The sequence below is a fragment of the Myodes glareolus genome, chromosome 9, assembly GCF_982192425.1.
Source record: "Myodes glareolus chromosome 9, mMyoGla1.1, whole genome shotgun sequence".
In the NCBI taxonomy this organism is placed as follows: Eukaryota; Metazoa; Chordata; class Mammalia; order Rodentia; family Cricetidae; genus Myodes; species Myodes glareolus.
The window spans coordinates 74010899-74030264 of NC_142034.1; the positions used below are offsets into that span (position 1 = coordinate 74010899).

A 19366-nucleotide genomic window follows, 5' to 3' on the forward strand; every position below is an offset into this window, starting at 1 on the left:
CAGCTACAGAAGGTTCTGTCACACAGCAACGTTCTAGAAGGTTGTCCCTTTGTACCTGTGTCTTCATTGTTCCTCCTCGCCAAGGCCACTAGAGTATCTGCCAGTCCCTTTCCCAGCTCTAAAGATCACAGGGCGCCAACTGTTAATGCGTGCAATGCTCTGCTCCTAGCGTGGGCAGAACCTTATCTTCCCGGTCCACAAGGAACTCTTGAAGCAGAAGGAGAGTGGATGAGGGGTGAGCCACCCCCCACCCCAGAGCCTCACCACGCCCCAGGAGTGCCTCACCCTTGTCTTCTGACAGACTCGCCACCCCACCCACAAGGACAAGCACTTGGTCAATAAACACTTGCTGCGTGCACAAATGCACATCTGTGTGACAAAGCAGACAGATGTGACCCAGACAGCCTTTCTCAGCACCTCGGGTTGATCGCCTGAAATCCCCTTCTTGTTGTGATGATGAGACGGGATTCATTTCAAACATTCTTATGTTTCTGGGGTTTTTCTAGAAACTAAACCAACTTGTTATCCATATTCAAAATGGAGCTACAGTGGGGCCGCAGGGGTGTGCAGGAATGAATGAATGAATGAATGAATGAATGAATGAATGAATGCCTGTGGTCAAAACTTGGGGAAAGTTTGAGATGTCTTCCGGAGAGCTCTGTGACACAGGAGCCCTCCTCCAGGGGAAAAGGAGGATTCTCATGCATCTGACCCATGAAGAAGTCCTGGTGAGGGCCCCACGTTCAGGCAGGGCCACCCGTAGGCTCCTTAGGAATGACGCTCTCTGTGCTGTTGTCACTGCTGCGTGAGCAAAGCTACATTCTATTCGGAGATTGAAACTGCCATTACCTTATGGAAAAAGCTCATTCACTTCCATTATGCCATTTAAACTACCCTACGGGGTGCAAGAGGGAACCGACCCATTTGAATGGTGGGAACACCAAGGCTCAGAGGACTGGAACCTCATTCCTACAGACACACCTAGCCTTTTTAACTCCAAGACTCACCTTTCCCTATGAGCTGGGCAGCAGTGGAACAAGGGAAGAACACGTATGCCGGAGGCTGATGAGATCTGCATATCTACCAGGCTTATAGGCTTAGTGCAAATGTTTCCTAAGATATTGCACCGAAAGTGGCTAGCCTGGGCCTGGCACGCAGCCACACATTGGCAGATCATTAATTGCAACCATTACGGTTTTATTTATTTTTGTTGTTACTATTATTATTGCAGCCATATCTTAGGGGTTTGTTCATTTCAATGATTATGGTTGTGTTGTTATTAAATTAAAGGTACTTTTCAAAAATTAATATGAGATTAACATTTTCTAAAGTAAAATGTACAAATGCAAAGACTTTTGCAAGGAAAGGCAGAAGTTCAGGGAGCCAAGGATGTAACCAGGACAACTTAAAGGAGTGAGCCCACTCAGGGGGTAGTCTCTTTCTGGGGCTCAGCTCACCCACATACTCTCACCAGGGTCCTCCAGAGGCTGACCTAGGTGCTGCCACCTTAGCTCCCAGGAGCAGAGCCCATCTCTGCGTGTCTGTCCGTCCACCTCCAGGGTGGTCCTGGGAGGACTTTGCTCATTGTAGTGCTCTGTAAGCCCACCTTCCTCCCACAAAGCACTCCCTTCTCATGCTCCACTTGAGAGGCACAGCCATGGTCACAGCCCAGTCCTTCTTCCAACTGCTAGTCTCCTAGCGGGGCTTTGGAGAGCCCACCATCCAGAATGGAGACGATCTCAGCCTGTCAGCTCTATTCTGCCCCTTAAGGCCCAATCCAAGAATCCAGTCCAGCCCTCCAGGACCCTTCTGCCTTAGTTTCTTTTACCCACTGTGATTATAGACTCTGGCAAAAGTAACTGAAGAGAGAAAGCGTTTATTCAAGAGCACAGTCAGTCACAGTGGGGGAAATCAAGGCAGAAGCTTGGGGTAGTTGATCACACCACCCGCAATCAGGAAGTAGAGAGAGATGAATGCATGGCAGAGCTCAGCTGGTCACATGACATTCACAATTAGGAAGCAGAGAGAGATACATGCATGGCAGAGCTCAGCTGGTCACGTGACACCTACGATCAGGAAGCAGAAAGGGATGAATGCTAGGCAGAGCTCATCTGATCACATGACACCTACAATCAAGAAGCAGAGAGGGATGAATGCTTGACAGAGCTCATCTGGTCACATGACACCCACAATCAGGAAGCAGAGAGAGATACATGCATGGCAAAGCTCATCTGGTCACATGACACCCACAATCAGAAAGCAGAGAGAGATGGATGCTGCTGCTGGGCTCCTTTTCTCCACTTACCAGGGGGAGGTACTACCTATAATGGTGGAGTCTTCCCCCATTAATGAATGTAGTCAAGATAATCTCCCACAGGCATCCTGAGACCCACTTCCCAGGTGACATCTTCCAGCCCAGTTTGCCACATCCTACTCTCTGATGGGCCCACCCAGAGACCCACCCAGCCACCTCCGAATCCCCACCCAAGCCTAATTTCCCCGCCTACTCAAGTCCTGCCTCCCAGAGACTGGTTCCACTCCTAGTCCCTTACACCCCCCAGGCTTGACTCACAATGTTCATGAGTGTCAGCAGGTACTTCTGCACGTGCTCCGTCCCGTGGAACTGGACCACTGAGTCATCCACACCCAGCAGGACCTCGATGTTGTAGTCATCGTCGGTGGCGTGCCTGCGCACCCTCCGCCGGGAGCTGGTGATGTGCTCCTCCAGAACGCCCAGGGCTCGGCTGAGGCTCTCCAGGCTGCCCCGGGAGGCTCCTGGAAGGAGAGGACACCTTCTTTGGTAGCAGCCCAGCACCCCCTCCCCAGGGGCATCACAGAAAGATAGAACCCATCTGGGTACAACTCGGTCACCAGCCAGGCTTACGGGTGGCATCAGAGTGACCACTGCGTCACTTAAAACTCACAGCGCCTTGAACCAGAGCACTGTGCCCATTCACAGAACAGATGGAAGTCCAGAGAGGAGCAAGACTGAAAAACACAAATAAAACTGGGGAAACTGCGGCTCAACACAGACTGTATGTGTCACACGGTGTCTCCTCACTCCTAGCTCTCCTTCCAGAACTAGCTCCCAATCTTTCAAGGAATGATACGCGTATCCTGGATCAGGACCTCCATGCCTGACTCCTTCTCCACCAGGGGAACTCTGCCCCCAACCCCAGCGCTGATGGGATTGCTCAGGTACCCATGTAAGTCCCTCTCATCACACCTCCCACAGTGTGTCTTGGGAGAGAATTGACTGCCTGCCCCTAGATGGCTATGCACTGATTATGCCGTGAAGTAGAGTCTGAGGGTAAGGGTCTGCACCACCAACAGGACCAGAGCCCGGGATGCCATGCCCACTGACCCTACAGCTATGCTGTTGCCTTGATTTCTCTCTGGTTCATACTGGTGAGACCAAACATCGGAGGGTAGGCACTCCAGAAGGTACATAAGCTTGGCTTATGATTCCTACCCCACCCTCTTCACCCAAGAAACCTCTTCACTCAGTCACACAGTGGGTATCCTCAGTCCCCGTTTTACAGATGAGAAACCCTTATGTGGCAGACAACCAGACAGACGCTTCATGCCCTCAAGTTTACCTTTAACACTACAAATTGATAATATAACACACACACACACACACTCACACGCACACTTTCTCTACATATATGTATATAAACCTGCAGGCACAGACACATATATGTTCAAACACACAAATGAACATCTATAGTACATAGCCTTATGCTCATACGTGCATGCAATGCACCCATGCACATATGCACAAACATAGCAGATCCTGTCCAGGGCTACTCTAGACATGGGGAATGGGCCAGCCCTGCAGGAAGGGCCCCGTGCAAAGCTAAGTGCTGCTCCGCTCAGCTGCCTGGAGATGATTCAGGGCCATCCTGATGCTTCCAGAGGAGTCGCCTGGGACTTAAACCTGACACAAGGCGTGAGGGATTGCTGCTCTATTTTCATGCATTTATTTCTTTGCGTTTTCGGCGAGCAGGGACAGCTCACCTTCAGAGCCACCTTGGGAAGCAAAGATGGCAATTTCCACAGAAAAAGTCCTCCCCTGGGGAGGGAGTTAGACACCACCTTCTGCCCCTGGCTTGCTCAGGGTCACACACAGGCAGCCCCAGGGGAATGGCAGACTGAAGAGGTACTCCTTGGGGCCACAAGGTATTTTTTAGAAAGTACCTAATTTGGTTGACAGCATTTGAAACTTGGAAGATTTCACGTTAAAAACCACCAAGAACACCCAGTTTCTCTTGAGAAACTAAGAGATGGGGCCATCCTTGGGTCACCTAAGTGTACTGAGAGAAGGCACAGAGGGGTCCAGGTCACCAGGGAAGCCACCTGCCAGGCTGATAACTTCTCCAAGGCGGCTGTGCTGCCAACTTGGCATAGCTGTTCAGTCAAGCCGTGTGCTCCAGGCCAATCCGAAGCAAGGGGGCATGATACTGATGTTTTGGAGATGCCAATTTCAGCTCAAGCATGATAATAACCATTGCTGACATTATTCTTATCATGAAGATTTTTTGGGGGAGGGGTCCCCAGTTTGCTCTCCTGCTGCTGTGATAAAAGCCTGACCAAAACCAGCTTGGTCAGGGAAGGGTTTATTTGGCTTAGAGGTTTTAGGCTATCACCAGAAATCAAGATAGGAACCTGGAAGAAGGACCATGGAGGATCTCTGCTTATTGGCTTGCTTCCTCACACAACCTAGGAGAGAGCTAGGATTTCCTCCATCAATTAGCTGTCAAGAAAATGCCCTACAGACACACCCATAGGCCAACCTGATAGAGGTAATCCCCAATTGTGATTCTCTCTTCCCAGGGTAAGATGAGCACAACCGAGGTTAACTATCAGCGGGACTGACTTCTTGGGCATTATCTTTTAGAACGCCTTCTCCACAACCCAGCCCTTGGTAGAGAGGTCCCAAAGCCCAGGAGCAGAGAGATGGGTCAGCCACTCCAAGCAGTCCGATTCCTTGAAACCCACCTCAGGTCTGCTCCAGCTAGCTCAGGACATAAGAGGTACACCAAGGCAGTGGGGTCGGCCGCCCTCAGCCTTTGGACCAGATGAACCTTGGTCTGACTGCCCTCCTGCTCTTCTGTGTCCCTATGGGAGCCATCAGCCAGGCAGATATTCTACCTCATCAATCATGAAGACTCCCCCATTTTCCTCACAGTGGTTATGACCTTAACACAGGTTAAACTCTGGTCGTGACATGCCTGTCTTTCCCAGGGAGCTCTGGCCAATACCAAGCTCCCAAAAGGTCCTGGACCAACCTCCCAGTGATCCCTCTGACAGCAGCCCTGGCCTTCAGGCCCTACCCAGACATGGTGGATTGCCAGCATGACCTAAAGGCCTTCATTCCACTTGGCTCTTGGCCCATTGCTCACATGACGATACATCCCATCCGTCAGTACTAGTGTATGCTGGGCAAGGAACTGTCAATGCTGTCCTTCTCCTGCTGAGACAGGAAGATACTGCTGCCTTCAGTTTATCTTTTCTCTGTGGCAGCTCCCTCTCCCAGCAACACATGCACACGCAAGCACAAACACACACAAGGAGAAACCACTGGTCCCCCAAAGGGATGGGGGGCTGACAGATGCTAGAGAGAGAAGAGGTGCCCCAGCACCCATGGCCTTGTTGGCTGATTCTCCCCTCGCCCGGGTGTCTATCACAGCAGCCTATCTTTTAAAAACGAGTAAACAAAAGATAGTTGGTTCCTGGCATTCCCTTGCTTGGGGACCCTTCCAGATGGCATCTGGAGCTCTCTTTGCTTTAATAAGGATGACACAGCAGAAACCATATCTAAGAGCCCTGGTCTGAGAGTTTCTAGAAGGCAAAGGAAAGATGTTGAGTGTAGATCAACAGGCTGGGGAGAGAATGGGGGAAAGCAGAGTACCTACCCTGGGAAGACTGGGGCAGCCGCCAAGCCCTTCTACATAAGTTTTGTATAGCAAAGGGTGCTGAGCCCATGGGCTGAGGACTGCGCCTTCGAGCATCCTCAGGGTGGCTTCTAGGAGAAGGACTTGTCCACAACCCTTCACAGGGATGAAACTGCACTCAGCTCTCCCAAAAAAGAGGAGCTCCTGGCTGTTCTTCCACTCTTCTGGCCTGTCCCTGGAAGGTCTCAGAGCGCAAGCATGGTCCCCAACACAAGAGTTATTGAGGTGCCAGATTCCTAAGAGGTTGGGCCTAGAGGAAATAATTATGTCACAGGGGATCCAGACTCATTAAAGAGCCAGTGCCATCACATGGTAGTGGGCCAGGGCTCTTGGGACTAGGTTACTCCCCTGGGGGACTTGCTATAGAAGAGAGCACCAGACCCCCATCTTGACGTCTTTTCTTCCTCTGGAATATACTTCTACCACGTCTTGCCACTTGATATGTTGTGACACAGCCAGGGAGAGCTTCTGTCAGGATTCCAACACCATGTTGATGGAACTTTTCATTCTCCAGAATGGTAAGCAAAAAAACCCATCTTTTCTTAGTAAATACCCCAGTGTCAGGTATTTTGTGAAGCAGCCCCAAAATGGATTAAGACAATCAACAAGGGGCAATAAAAGAGAAGAAAGATTGAGTCTGCCATGCCACATTGCCAGAGAGGAGGAGGTGGGACCTGAAGCAAGGCCTAGATCCAGTATGATTTTTTCCTTTAAGAGTAGTGATTCTGAATCTGGGCATGCAGCTCAGTTGGTAGAATGCTTCCCTAGCTGTGTTTGTGCCTCCAGCATTGCAGCAAATAGCCACAGTGGTACACACTTATACTAGCACTCAGGAGGATAGGAGTTCAAAGTCGTTCTTGGTTACAGAGGGTGCTCGAAGCCAGCATGGAATACATGGAACCCTGTCTATAGCAACAACAACAAAAAGAAAAATGATTATTATTTTAGGAGTAGTGTGACGCTGCAATCAGAATATATGCCACAGTAAATATTGTTTTCCAATATTGTTTTTCTTCTTTTTTTAAAAATTGATTTCTCAGACAGGATCTTACCCTGTATCCTAGGCTGTTCTAGAATGTATTCTGTAGACCCGGATGTTTTTGTATGCCTCCTGTGTGATGGGATTGCAGGCATGTATACCACCATGCCCAATTTTCCAATATTAGCAACATGGCCTGGAGGATACCCCATGCTCCACCAGTATAAGGGCTACTTTAGGGGAACCAAAATTGATAGAAAAAAGCACCTGGAATCTAGTCTGTAAAGTCAGAGTGAGGTAGGGCTGGTGCCAACCCCGTAGTGCAAGAATGCCTGAGGGTTTGCAGAGCCCCAGGCAAGTCTATGCCAGTGTCTTTGCTGGGCTGGCCTCTTCACTTTTCTGCTCCTGCCCTATGTTAGCTCATGATCACACCCTGGAGGAGCCCCCAAACCACTCAGAGGAAAGGCAGTCTATAGCCGACAGTTCTAAAGTCTTGCTGCCTGCCTTCTCATTGGGCTCAGAGCTTGTGGAAGAGGGACTGTGTTTGATCTCTACTCTCAACGAAGTGTGGCTCTTAAATGGTTCCTAGGCTCACATGGTCAAGGCTCAGGCTCAAGCCTGTGTCACTGTTGGGAGATGGTGGGAACTTCAAGACACTGGGCCCAGTAAAAGAAAGTTAGGTTAGCTGGGATGCACCCTGGATGGGACTATTGGGGTTCCAGCCCTTTCCTGACTCTCTTTGCTTCTTGGTGGCCATGAAATGGGAAGCCACCTCCTCCATCCCATGATGCGAGCTTCCATAGTAGCAATAGGGACAAGTGACCATGGCCCCAAACCACCGAACCACTGTGACCCCGAATCCTGTCCTTCTTCTGAGTCTTTTCTCTCTGGTTTTTGTCAAACTTAATGCAAAGCCTATTAGCACAATCCCCATGTGTCACCTCCATAGCCCCCACTAAACACTGGGGACAATATGGGTAAGTCAGGGAGGGGCTTATAACATAGAGAAGCACACTGGTCCCTGACAGGGGAGACTCTACCATCTGCTCCCCGTGGAATGACTCTCCCTATCTCTCCCATCCACCAGGTTCCAGCTGAAATGTCACCTCCTCAAGGGACCTTTACTTAGACTCTCCTCCTTCAGTTCCTCCCTGAGACAACACCTTCCTTCCCGCAGGAGTGACAATCGTGGGCACTTTTAACATCTTTTGTGGATTTGCTTTGGCATCCACCGCTTCTTTGCTTTGGATAGAGACCCCCAGAAGACAGCATCCATGGGTTTGGAGGCCTCAGTTTCCCTAGTGCCCCAGAGGGATCCTGGGGCTAGGAGGGTTTGAAGTCCTGGCAGAGAGATGTAGTGGGAATCCAGGACCCAGCAGAAGGGCGGCTGGTGCATGTTGGGCCAGGAAGATGGCATTGGTGGGTGGGATCCGGAGGGAAATGTATTGACAGGGAGAGCCAGTTATAAATTACTTACATGAGGGAAACCAAGAGAAGGGGGGCAAGACAGATGGAAACAAATGGGGTGAAGAAATTAAACGTGAATCGTGTAATTGGCAATGAAAACAAGTGAGGTGTCTTAATGTTGTTCCTGGGTTAAAATCAAATCTGAAGTATTCAAGGGGATGGGCTGCCGAGGCAAACAGGGTCTGAAGTAGCTGTGAGGGGGAACCTGGTGCTCTCACCAGCGCATCAAATGGAGGCAAGGAGAGGCCAACGCCCAGGTAGGCGTGAGCAGTCACACACTTGCTCTAGAACACAGCACGTGAGTTAGAGAGAACACACTAGGGATAGACATAAAGGATTTGATCTTATAAGACAATCCCGTGTTCAAACCACCAAAAGATAAAACACACCCTTTTCACGCATATATGGAAGACATTGAGACACTAAGAAAACAAAAAAAATATGCCTGTAATGATTGGGAAATACTGTAATAAGTAAGGTCTTAAAACCTTTAGTTCTGGGGCTGGATGGCTCAGAGGTTAAGAGTACTGACTGCTCTTCCTGAGGGCCTGGGTTCAATTCCCAGTACCCACATGGTGGCTCACAACTATCTATAATGAGATCTGGTGCCCTCTTCTGGCATAAAGTTGTACAAGCAGATAGAGCACTTACGTACGTAAAATAAACAAATCTTAAACACACCTTAAGTACTAATAAGCATAGACTAAATAGAAGGTATAAATCCAACAGCTGCAGTAGGGAACTGAGCAAAGAGAGAACTAAAATAGGCTGAAAACGCAGCCAAAGGAAAGTCTAGATGCTTCCACGGAAAGTCCTTCCCAACCCCCAAGGAACAGACACATCCAATCTTACACGAAGGGAGAGCACAGTGATCAATAGCTCACTTGTCCAGAACAACCACCAGCTAGAAAATTGGGTTAGGGGAGGGAAACCTGTTAACTAAAGCGCACAACCATCATAACACTGAGAAACAACAACAAAAATAATGTAAAGACAAGTAAAAGGTAAAAAAATCTAACATTCCAAAGTTAAAGTTAAAGAAAAAAAGAGTCTATAATAAGTGGAGAGAAAAACGATACAATGATGGATTGGATATTAGTCCCTTCCAAATTAGTCTGCAAGTGTAACCCAATTGCAAAAGAATCATGAAACTCTAGGAAATTGCAGAATTTACTCAGAAGACATGTATGAGAAAGACTAATGAAAAGAAATGCCTTAAAATTAAGACTATATTCTATAAAATCACATTCACTATAATAAAGCAAGTTAATATCATGAAATGTGCTGAATAAAATGTCCAAGGGCACACCCAGACTTCTGGGTAAAAATAAAGACTTGAACATAAACGGCCCATTTAAATCCTTTCTGGAATCCGTCTGTCTGGAAAGTGTCAGTCAGGAACTTTTATTTTTAAAGTTCCAAAGCTATAAGCCCAGGGTGAGCAGAAGAGACGCAATATCGGAACAGTCATCGGCTGGGAAGCAGGAGAGCTTTGCGTGGTAATAAACTTGATATATTTTAGTTGAGCCCCAAGCCAGTATGGGGAAGAGTCAGAATTGTTCTCGTCTCTGCTACAGTTCCCCAAATCATGGAAACTGACGCATCAAGTACCATCCAGGGGTAGGGTGGGGAGCAGATGAGTTGAAGGGCAGTGCCAATCCCCGCCCCCATGCTCCTCTGTTGGACTGGCATTGGTCTAGAGTATTCCTTCAAAAAGAACAAGAGATCTCTGGGATGCAAGGACTTGGTGTGGCTAAGGGTGAGGGTACCATTCTAGAAAATGGAGGATTCAGTGAAGGCTCCCTTGTCCGTTCTTTCCCAAGATGCTGATGGCCAGATATTCACCACTCCAGACAGAGACTGGGCGAGTACTCTGAGGAACCAAGAGCAAAAGGAGTCACCTACAAACATCGGCATTTCCGGTCATCGTAGTTATCATGTTTGGTGTCTACCTTTACAAACAAGCAGCCAGCCAAGGGCCACAATATCTATGGTGGGCACCTCTGACATTGCAGATGGAGACAAAACAGAACAAAACACACATAAGAGGAAAGAGGTGTGAGATCACTGCCCTTCCACCTGCCTCTCTCTCCCTGACATCAGCTTGACCCCCCCAACATGCCTCCCCATGAACCGAGTTGATAGACACACTCTGACCTTGAGTACAGTTCTCCCTGCCCCGCCCCTACCAGCCATGAGCAAGCCTAGTCCTCCCCCCACCCCCCGGCTCAGACCAAGGACAACGTTTAATTATAAGTTTACTTTTATCTAGTACCTTCCTGCTGTGCGACTCCTGGCCAGCATAGGTCATGTGATGGAGTTTGCCCACCCACCCCAAAAGTCTGAAAAAGTCAGAAACGCACTTTGTCCTCTGGAATTGAAGGGGAAGAGTTCTGGGACTTCCATGCTCCACATGGCAGTGACTTTTACTAATGAAGCTCCTTTTGGGAGAATGGAAAGGGACTGTTTTCTCCCTCCAGGTCCTGTTGCTATCTCTCTGAATGCTCTCCTGCTGCAGCTCCTCATGGCTCTCTTGATCTTGAGCCAAAAGCTCTCCCAATGAAGCCCATCTAAAGGATGATTTTATGCCAGATTCTTTCTACAAACCTGCAGCAACTTCCAACAGAGGGAAGACATGGACTCTGCGGGGAAGTGGGAACAGAAAGCTCGAGCTAGCATTCTGTGGACGCTGAGAGGAGATGCTACATACTTAAAACAAGAACGGGGAGAACATTAAAGTGAGCTCCCAGAAACTTTAAAAAAAATGAAATAAGTGATAAACTCAGTGAAAGGATTGGAAAATGAAGTTGTGGGCTTTCCTACAAAGTGAACCAGTAAGTCAATCTGAAAAATTATAACAGATTGAGAAGCTTTGCTCACTTGTATACCACCTGGATAACAGAAGCTTCACAGAGAGCATGGAAAACCAGAAAGGAGGAAATCAATTGTTCTACAGAATTCCCCTCACAGGAGGGTGTTCCCAGGTGGAAAAGGATCCATCTAGTGCCCAACAGAGATGAATAAAACACATCAAATGATTATGAAATTTTAACAGACAGGAGAGCCTGCAAGCTCCCATACAGAACTAGCAGGAATAAGCAGGTGACAAAAGTCTACCTAAAGTGATGGGTTCAGTGCTCAACTATGTTCATAGTATCATTGTTTGTCATAGCCAGAACCTGGAAACAACCTAAATGCACCTCAAACAAAGAATGGATAAGGAAAATATGGTACATTTACACAATGGAGTACTACACAGCAGAAAAAAAAATGAGATCTTGAAATTTGCAGGCAAATGGATAGAGCTAGAAAATATCATATTGAGTGAGGTAACCCAGACCCAGAAAGACAATTATCATATGTACTCACTCATAAGTGTTTTTTAAACATAAAGCAAAGAAAACCAGCCCACAAATCACAATCCCAGAGAACCTAGACAACAATGAGGACCCTAAGAGAGACATACATAGATTTAATCTACAAGGGAAGTAGCAAAAGACAAGATTTCCTGAGTAAATTGGGAGCATGAGGACCATGGGAGAAGGCTGAAGGAGAGGGGAGAGGAAGGGAGGGGAGCAGAGAAAAATGTATAGCTCAATAAAATCAATAAAAAAGGAATGGATTCAGAATTGTTTAGATATCACAGAAGCAGCATTAGAAAAAGGCAAACAGTTGAAAGAAAGAAAGAAAGAAAGAAAGAAAAGAAAAGAAAAGAAAAGAAAAAAAAGAAAAGAAAAGATCCTGATGGAAAATGAACTAAACTCCAGTCTCACCCCAAATTCTTGATGAACTATGGCACTGGAGTAGAGAAATTTCCAGACATGAAAGTTTCCAGAACATTTACCTGCTGATCATTTATTCTGAAAAAACTACTGAGAGGGTCCATCCAAACAAATGACATGCCCAAGAAAAACATAAGATACAAAACACAGGAAACGGGAGACTCAACACAGAAACAGCAAGTGAAGATGAGGAGAAGTGAGCCATAGTTGGCAGCACGCCTCAGATGTTGAAGACAGCTGACCATCCCGCCCCCAGGGAGACCCCCAAAGACAGACTATTACCACCAAGACCCCCACTTCCATAGAGCTGTCTCCTTGAAGGGGTAGGAGGCAGAGGTAGAGAGCGAAGCCAATACCAGTGCCATGCCCCTGGGGTGTCAAAGCTATGAGCTACATAAATCCCTTTGTTTACAAGGTTAGCTGCTCCCAGCATTTTGTTGTAAGGCGAACTGGACTAATTCAGATCCTACTACAACCTGTTAGGATCATAGTGACATATGGAAGTGCCAGAAGAAAATCGGCTAAACCCTTTTCTAGAGTTCAGCAGGCTCTTGCGTGCTTTCCTCCTTCACGACCACAAGCTTCAGAGACATTGCTAATGTCTCAGATCTCTGCTGGCCCAGCAAGGTGAGTGGCTGAAATCACAGCTCACTAAGGCGCTTTGCGTACAGAGGAACCACACCATGTCGCTGGCCCAAGGCATCAACCATGTAGATTAGAACAGATTTCTCTGTTCCTTAGGACTCAGGAAGAACAAGAACCACTACACTGCTCAGAAAAAGGAGAGGGAGGCTCACCATTGTGCAGGTGAGAGGGCAACCTTGGGTGTCGGTCTGTGCTGCAGGTGGCATTGGCTGCTGCTTACCCCAGGCTGGCCCATCAGCTCCTGGGGAATCTCCTGTTTCTGCTGTCCACCTCCCCGTAGGAACACTGGGCTTGTGGGTGCACACTCCACCGTGCCTGGCTTTTTATGTGAGTCTCGGGACTAGAACTCAGGTTCTCATGCTTACAGGTAAGCACTTTCTCTACTGAGACATCTTCCCAGCCCAACCCAGCTCTGCCTGCTGATGCTTCGGGCTTTGCAGGGGTTTATGGTCAGGCCTTAAATCCTGGGCAGCGGCAGCCTCACGGAATGTACACTGAGGCGCCAGGCCAGGCGAGGTCATCTGCAGGAAGGTCAGTCCTCCGGTTGTTAACTTTGAAGACATAATCACTCTATGACTGCAGATTCCCCCGAAGATGGTCATTAAAATAAAATATGTTTACCTAGGTGCATAATCAGGGCACGGCGAGAGGCCCTGCTTGGCAGCAGGCAGGCTCTTAGGAGGTTCTGGAAGCCGAAAGCGGGCTCAACCCCACGGGGGCCATCAGCACAGAGTCCCACTGGTGAGTTTTATTAAAAGGAGCTCATTACGGTTATTTCAGCCCAGTCTTCATAATGTTATTACCAGACCTGAATTAATTTCTGCAGCTCCAACAGCTGCAGTTCATTCCATGTCATCTTTACGATTGGAGGTGGCATGGGGGAGCTGGGAGGGGCACCGGTTCTCGAGGACAGCTTCAGCTGTACAATTCAGAGGCCGGGACTGGAGCCCTCTGACTTCCATAGTGTGGGAACCTGAGGGTTCCAGGGCCACTCCGCCTTCCAAAGCTTCTTCAGGGACGAAAAAGAGGCTCCCTGCCTATGGTAAGGTCCTTAGGTAATGTTCTCTGGGAGCGTTGGATACTCCTTGGTGGGGTCATGGAGCATCCCAGCTTCCCTTTGTGTTTTGCCTTCGCAGAGCTGCAGGGACTGGGGTAGCATACTGAACTCTACTGTACTAAGTGTTCATTCTTGACTTTTGTTTTGATCAATAACTGTCTCCCTCTCCAAGCCTTAAACGTTTCTGGAAAGCCAAATCCAACTTAGCTTTATTCTGAAGCCCCCAGCTTCAGATGCACCCATGTATTCAGCCAGGGCAGTGAACTTCAAGTACACTGCTGGTGTAGATGAGAAGCCGCCATGATGGTGACTCCAGGGTGGCAGGGTGGCTGGGCGGCTTCTTCTTCCCGAGAAACAGAGCTGAGACGCTGTGTTGGTTGGTTTTAACCATCAGCCTGACACAGTCTAGAGTCACCTGGGAACTCGGTGAGGGACTGTCTAGATCAGGTTCGCCTGTGGGCTTTTCTGTGGGGACTTATTCTCGACTGATAAGAAGACCTGCCTACAGTGGGTGGCCCCATTCCCCAGGCAGAGTGGAGAAAGTGAGCTGAGCCTTAGCGCATTAGTTCATGACTCGCTGCTCTTGACTGTGGACATGACCAGCCGCTTCAGGGTCCTGCTGCTGTGACTTCTCTGTCATGATGGAGTGTGACCTGGGCTTGTGAGCTAAGTAAGCCCTTTCCCCCTTAAATCACTGTTTTTTTTGTGTTGCATCACGGTGACAGGCAATGAAACTAAGACCATGACAGACAGGCGCAGAGGCTGGGCTGTGGTCTGGGTACAGCCAGGTTCATGCGGTGGAAGTTTTATCCCTGTACGGTTATCTGAGAGTTAACGGGACTTTAACCCGTCACTGGGAGGTGTTTGATCACTGGTACATGGCCCTTACAAGAGACAACGTCACTCACAGAGACGTAGTTCCCATGAGAATACGTTGTGAGGAAAGAGCCGTGGCCCCAAATCTCCGGTGACCCCTCTGCCAGTGTTCTCCTTTGTGAGCGCTTGACTCTGAGGGAGGCCACACAGACAGGGCCACCTCAGAGAAAAGCTTTGAGATGAGAAAACTTTCTTTATAGAGTAACAAGTCTTAGGTATTTGTTAGAGCCACAGAAAATGGACCCAAACAGCTGGTGGCACGGCTAACACAGCTCACGACTCTCCAGCTCTCCAGTCCTTTGAATCAATTCAATTGGCTTTCCGCCTCTTGCAAACACCAGGGTCCCAGCGTGACCCCCACACAGACACCATCACGTGCTCTGACCTCAGCTTGACGCCCCAGATATTTGACCAAAGCACCCTCAGAGTATGGAGAGCTGAGGTGTGACAGTCTCCTCAGCCTAAGGCTTTCACCTCTTGTTTCCTCAAGAAGCCCAGTGTGGGGTGAGGAGAAAACCTGCTAAGTATTTAACGTCTGGAGTCCAAGTAAGTGGGCCACTCCCCCCAAAGAAATACGTGCCCTGGGGACATAGCGCTACAGCGGCCCTGTAGAAGCTTGTGAGCCACTATGCTGGAGGCCCTGTTTTCACAGGTTTTATTTGCAGCAGGGATGGGTGGCCTATTGTCCCCAGACCTCACCTGAGGTGTGGGAACACCCTTGTCCCACTCTGTCACCAAGCACAGCTGGATTGGGCAGGACCTTCTTGTCTCCCCCTGTTCTCCTGGTACCATCCTTCAGAAGGCCTCTGTACCCCACCCTTCAGCAAGCAGGTTTCTGGGACCTCCAAGGGGTAGGGAGTCTAGGAGCTGAGAGGCCAGTAAAGCACTGTCCCTTCTAAAGGTGGGTCCTGGGGACCAGCCTTGGCCTTGAGGACACCCTGGGGAGGGAGCTGGGCCCGAGTTTCCTTTTCAGCGCCTCCCCAGCACAAAGTAGCCAGATGGCAGGAGCCAATGGAGAGGCTGGCAAATGACTGAATGAAAATATTTCATTCAGTGAACTTCAGAACAAAACACAGACACCCACAGGCCCCCTTAGAGTTTTCCTGGGATCTCATTTAGAATGTGGGGGAAGCAAGAAACTGGTAAGTGGGGTGCTCATGACCAATGTCGCGGAGCCCTGAATGGCCAGAGCCCCAGTCTGCAGGCTGTGGAAGCTGGAAGTGTGTCTCAGGGTAGATGATCCCTGTGCCTAAACCACATCAGGAGCCCCTGATGTGGACATCTGGTGGCTTTCTAGATTCTGCCCCACAAGGCCCCGAGACACCTCATACTCCACGTGTCCTGGATACCCTGAGGATTGACTGACTGCCTCACCCATCCCCCTCTATACCTCCATCCAACCACACAGCTCAGGGCACGACACCCTTGCCTACCCAGCCCTACTCCAGGACCTGTCTCTCCTCAGTCCACAGAGCTGGCTCTCTTCTCCTACTGGAGTCTCTGAAACCTTGCCCATTGCAGCCCCAGTTTCTCTGCCATGGCCCTGAGCTGGGTCTCTGGCAGGAGAGACCACTTGCAGAGTTTTCAAATCCAAGTCCTCCCTACCCGCCACCCTTTGTTCCTCTGACCCCATGTCATACAGGATTGGTCCTGTATATCTTTTGGCAGAAGCTAAAGGTCAATATATGCAAGAGGACTCAAGTCCCAGACTTCGAACTGTTTCAGTAGCTTGCCACTGGCTCCCCGCCCCCAGCCTAGGATGGGCTGTTTATCACTTCCCAGCCCGTCTCATGCCCTCCTGGTCCTGCCCAGAGTCCAGGCAAACAGAAGAACTGGCTGTCGTGGCTCCTTCTGGTTGCTGCTGGGAGTTTACAGGGCGGTACTACAGGGTGGGTGCTAATTCCATGAACCTCAAAGCATAACATTAACCCTCCATCCCCCTGGTGATGACCACGAAGGCGACACTGGACGCACGAACAAAAAGCACATCCTATGTTGGGCACACAGAGTGCGGGTCTGATGTGGCTTATTCCTTCCATAACTCATGTTGGAGCCCCTAAGAGGTGGGGCCGAGGGGGCCTTCTCAGTGGGATTAGGTTTCCAGCTCATGAATGGATTCATCCATACTCGTCACACGTGGATCTACAAAGGGAGGCTACTCCAAAAGCCACATTGGCTTGGTCTCTCAAAGATCCCCTGTGTCTGGCCATGTGATGGCCTGCCTCAGTTGGGCACTTTGCCAACAAAAAGACCATCGCCAGCTGTGTTCCTCAACCTGGGAGCAGACCGTTATTAGTACCAGAGTACAAGACACAGGGCTTTACGAGAGTCTTGCGAAAACCGATGCTTATGTGTTTGCTGTCCATAGCAGCCCTGGAGGGTGTGAACAGGACTTCTGTCGGACAGATGTAGAAACAAGCCTAGCAGATACCACAGGGGCCCAGCAGTGCAGGGTGTTCCTGTCTGCCTCCAGCAGCAGCCTGGGGTACTGCCCTCAGAGACTGGCAGGCCACTGAAGGCAGCAACTGCTTTTAGGCCCAGTGGACAACACACAGCTGCGGGCATCAGCGCCCTGGCTTTGCTTGGGACATTGTCTCAGAGCCCACCTGCAGTGATCCAGTGCCACAAAGAGTCAGTCACCCGGTTTTCAGCCATAGTAAAAAACAAGGTTGGCACCTCAGCACAGGCTAGGGACCCGGGGACATGCTTTTGTGAATAGCCGTGAGTAGCTGTGTCACTCGCCCCTAGGACAGGCCTCACAGTTGCCTTCTTAGTAACTGGATCACTGGAATTCATTCATTCATTCATTTATTTATAGTCAGTTTATACCATGTAGTTCAAGATGGCCTTAAACTTTCTATGTAGCTGAGGATGATCTAGAATTTTTGAACTTTCTGCCCCTGCCACCAGAATGCTGACATTGTAACCCTAAGTCACCACACCTAGTTCATGCTGTGCTGGGAAGTGAACTCAGGACCCACTGCATGACAGGCAAGCACTCTACCAACTGACCATGTAGTGTGTGTGTGTGTGTGTGTGTGTGTGTGTGTGTGTGTGTGTGTCTGTGTCTGTGTGTCTGTGTGTGTCTGTGTCTGTGTGTATAAACACTGCGGAGTGAAACAGAGAAATCCCAAAGGTCTCATACTGGATATGTTAGGATTTCTAAGGTAGGAGAGGGTCAGCTGTTCACTATTCCTCCCATCCCACTCTGTCCCTGACCTGTTCAAAGAAGGATTTAATAGTGTCTGCATCCTTTCTGCCATGCTGAGAACATATGAGCATCTCTGCCAATTTGATACACCCTCTTTATTGACAGCCCAGGAAACACAAGTGCCTCCTGGAATGATGGGGGATGGGTGGCAGAGTGGGTAGCAGCCAGGCTCCTTGGGTCTGCCCCAGGAGCTCCACATGGAAACCACAGGCAGTTTTTCCCCCTCCTGGTCCCTCTCCACATCCTGATCAGCCCAAGACACTAAGCGGGTAGCATTCTGCCCTTTCTCCCTGAAACTGTCAGGCACCAGCACACTTCCCACAAACCATATCTTTTCTGATACTGCAGCAAACCCACGTGAGGCCAAGGTTTTCCTTTCTGTCCTGGCCTCTCCCATCTTCCATAGGCCGCAGACATCTGAACCTGGCTTTGAGCATCTTCCCCAGGGCCTACCTCTCCCACAGGTGAGTTTCTAGTGCAGACTGGGCTGCCCCTGAGGTATATCTAGAGCCCTTCTTCCCATCACTCAATTCCATAGGTGTTGAATTTTCCGTATTGGACTTCATGCATGAATTTGGTAGCTAAGGACCTGAGGGCCTTTCCACACCCTTGTGGTTCCCACCAGCCCTTCTCTCAAAATGTTTCCTATCTGAGAAAGGAAACACCTGACCTACGGTGGAGGAGGAGAGCCGGGGCTCCCCCACTCCCACCAACCCCAGAGGCACTACCGTGTCGCTGGGTGCACCGAGCCTGCGCTCAGCCCACAGTGTTGACCAGGCTTAATTTGATACCCCTGTTTAGGGAAGGAAGGAAATCAGAAATTGGAGACAGAGCTGAGTGGTGAGAATCTGATCCACAGGGCAGCCTGGAAGGGCTTTTCCTAAGGAGGAGGAAAAGGGAGGCACGGGAGTGGGAGTGGGGGCACTGCCCTGAGGATCAGAGCCATCTTCCTCTGGATGAAGAAGGCCAGGCTCAGTTTTTCAGGCTATTGCCATCCTGATAGCCCAAGTCTGCAGAGGGCAGGCACTAGTAGGCGAGTCTCCCAAAAATCATGGTCTAAGAAGGCTTGGGTTTTCTTTTCCTGTTTAAAAACTGATGTGGCCATGCCAGGCAGCAGGAGGCCGGCTCCCTGGGAGATGGAGGAGGTGAGTAAATGGGTCCTGCATGGGGAGCACAGTTCTCAAGGCAGAGCACCTGCTGTGATGTTCACTAGAGCACAGAGCTCTAAGACCTTAAGGCACTCAGCATCACTCCATGATTCCTACCCTCAGCCTCCCCAGGGCCCAAGACTTGGGCACTACTGCTGTGCGGGAACCCTTTTCCTTCCGGACTAGCTTCATGTTTGGGGCAAATCCTATCTACCTGCTTCAGGCTCTGAGTCGAGTCACCAGA

General features: G+C 49.5%; 1 protein-coding gene across 1 annotated transcript in view; it reads right to left on the minus strand.

Annotated features, from left to right (window-relative positions):
* Adamts2 (ADAM metallopeptidase with thrombospondin type 1 motif 2) overlaps positions 1–19366 on the minus strand; it is a 201100-nt gene that overhangs the window by 63964 nt on the left and 117770 nt on the right. Inside the window, exon 4 of the mRNA XM_048451945.3 lies at positions 2573–2775. Within this exon, the coding sequence (XP_048307902.3) occupies positions 2573–2775 (203 nt within the window). The remainder of the gene's footprint in view (positions 1–2572; positions 2776–19366) is intronic.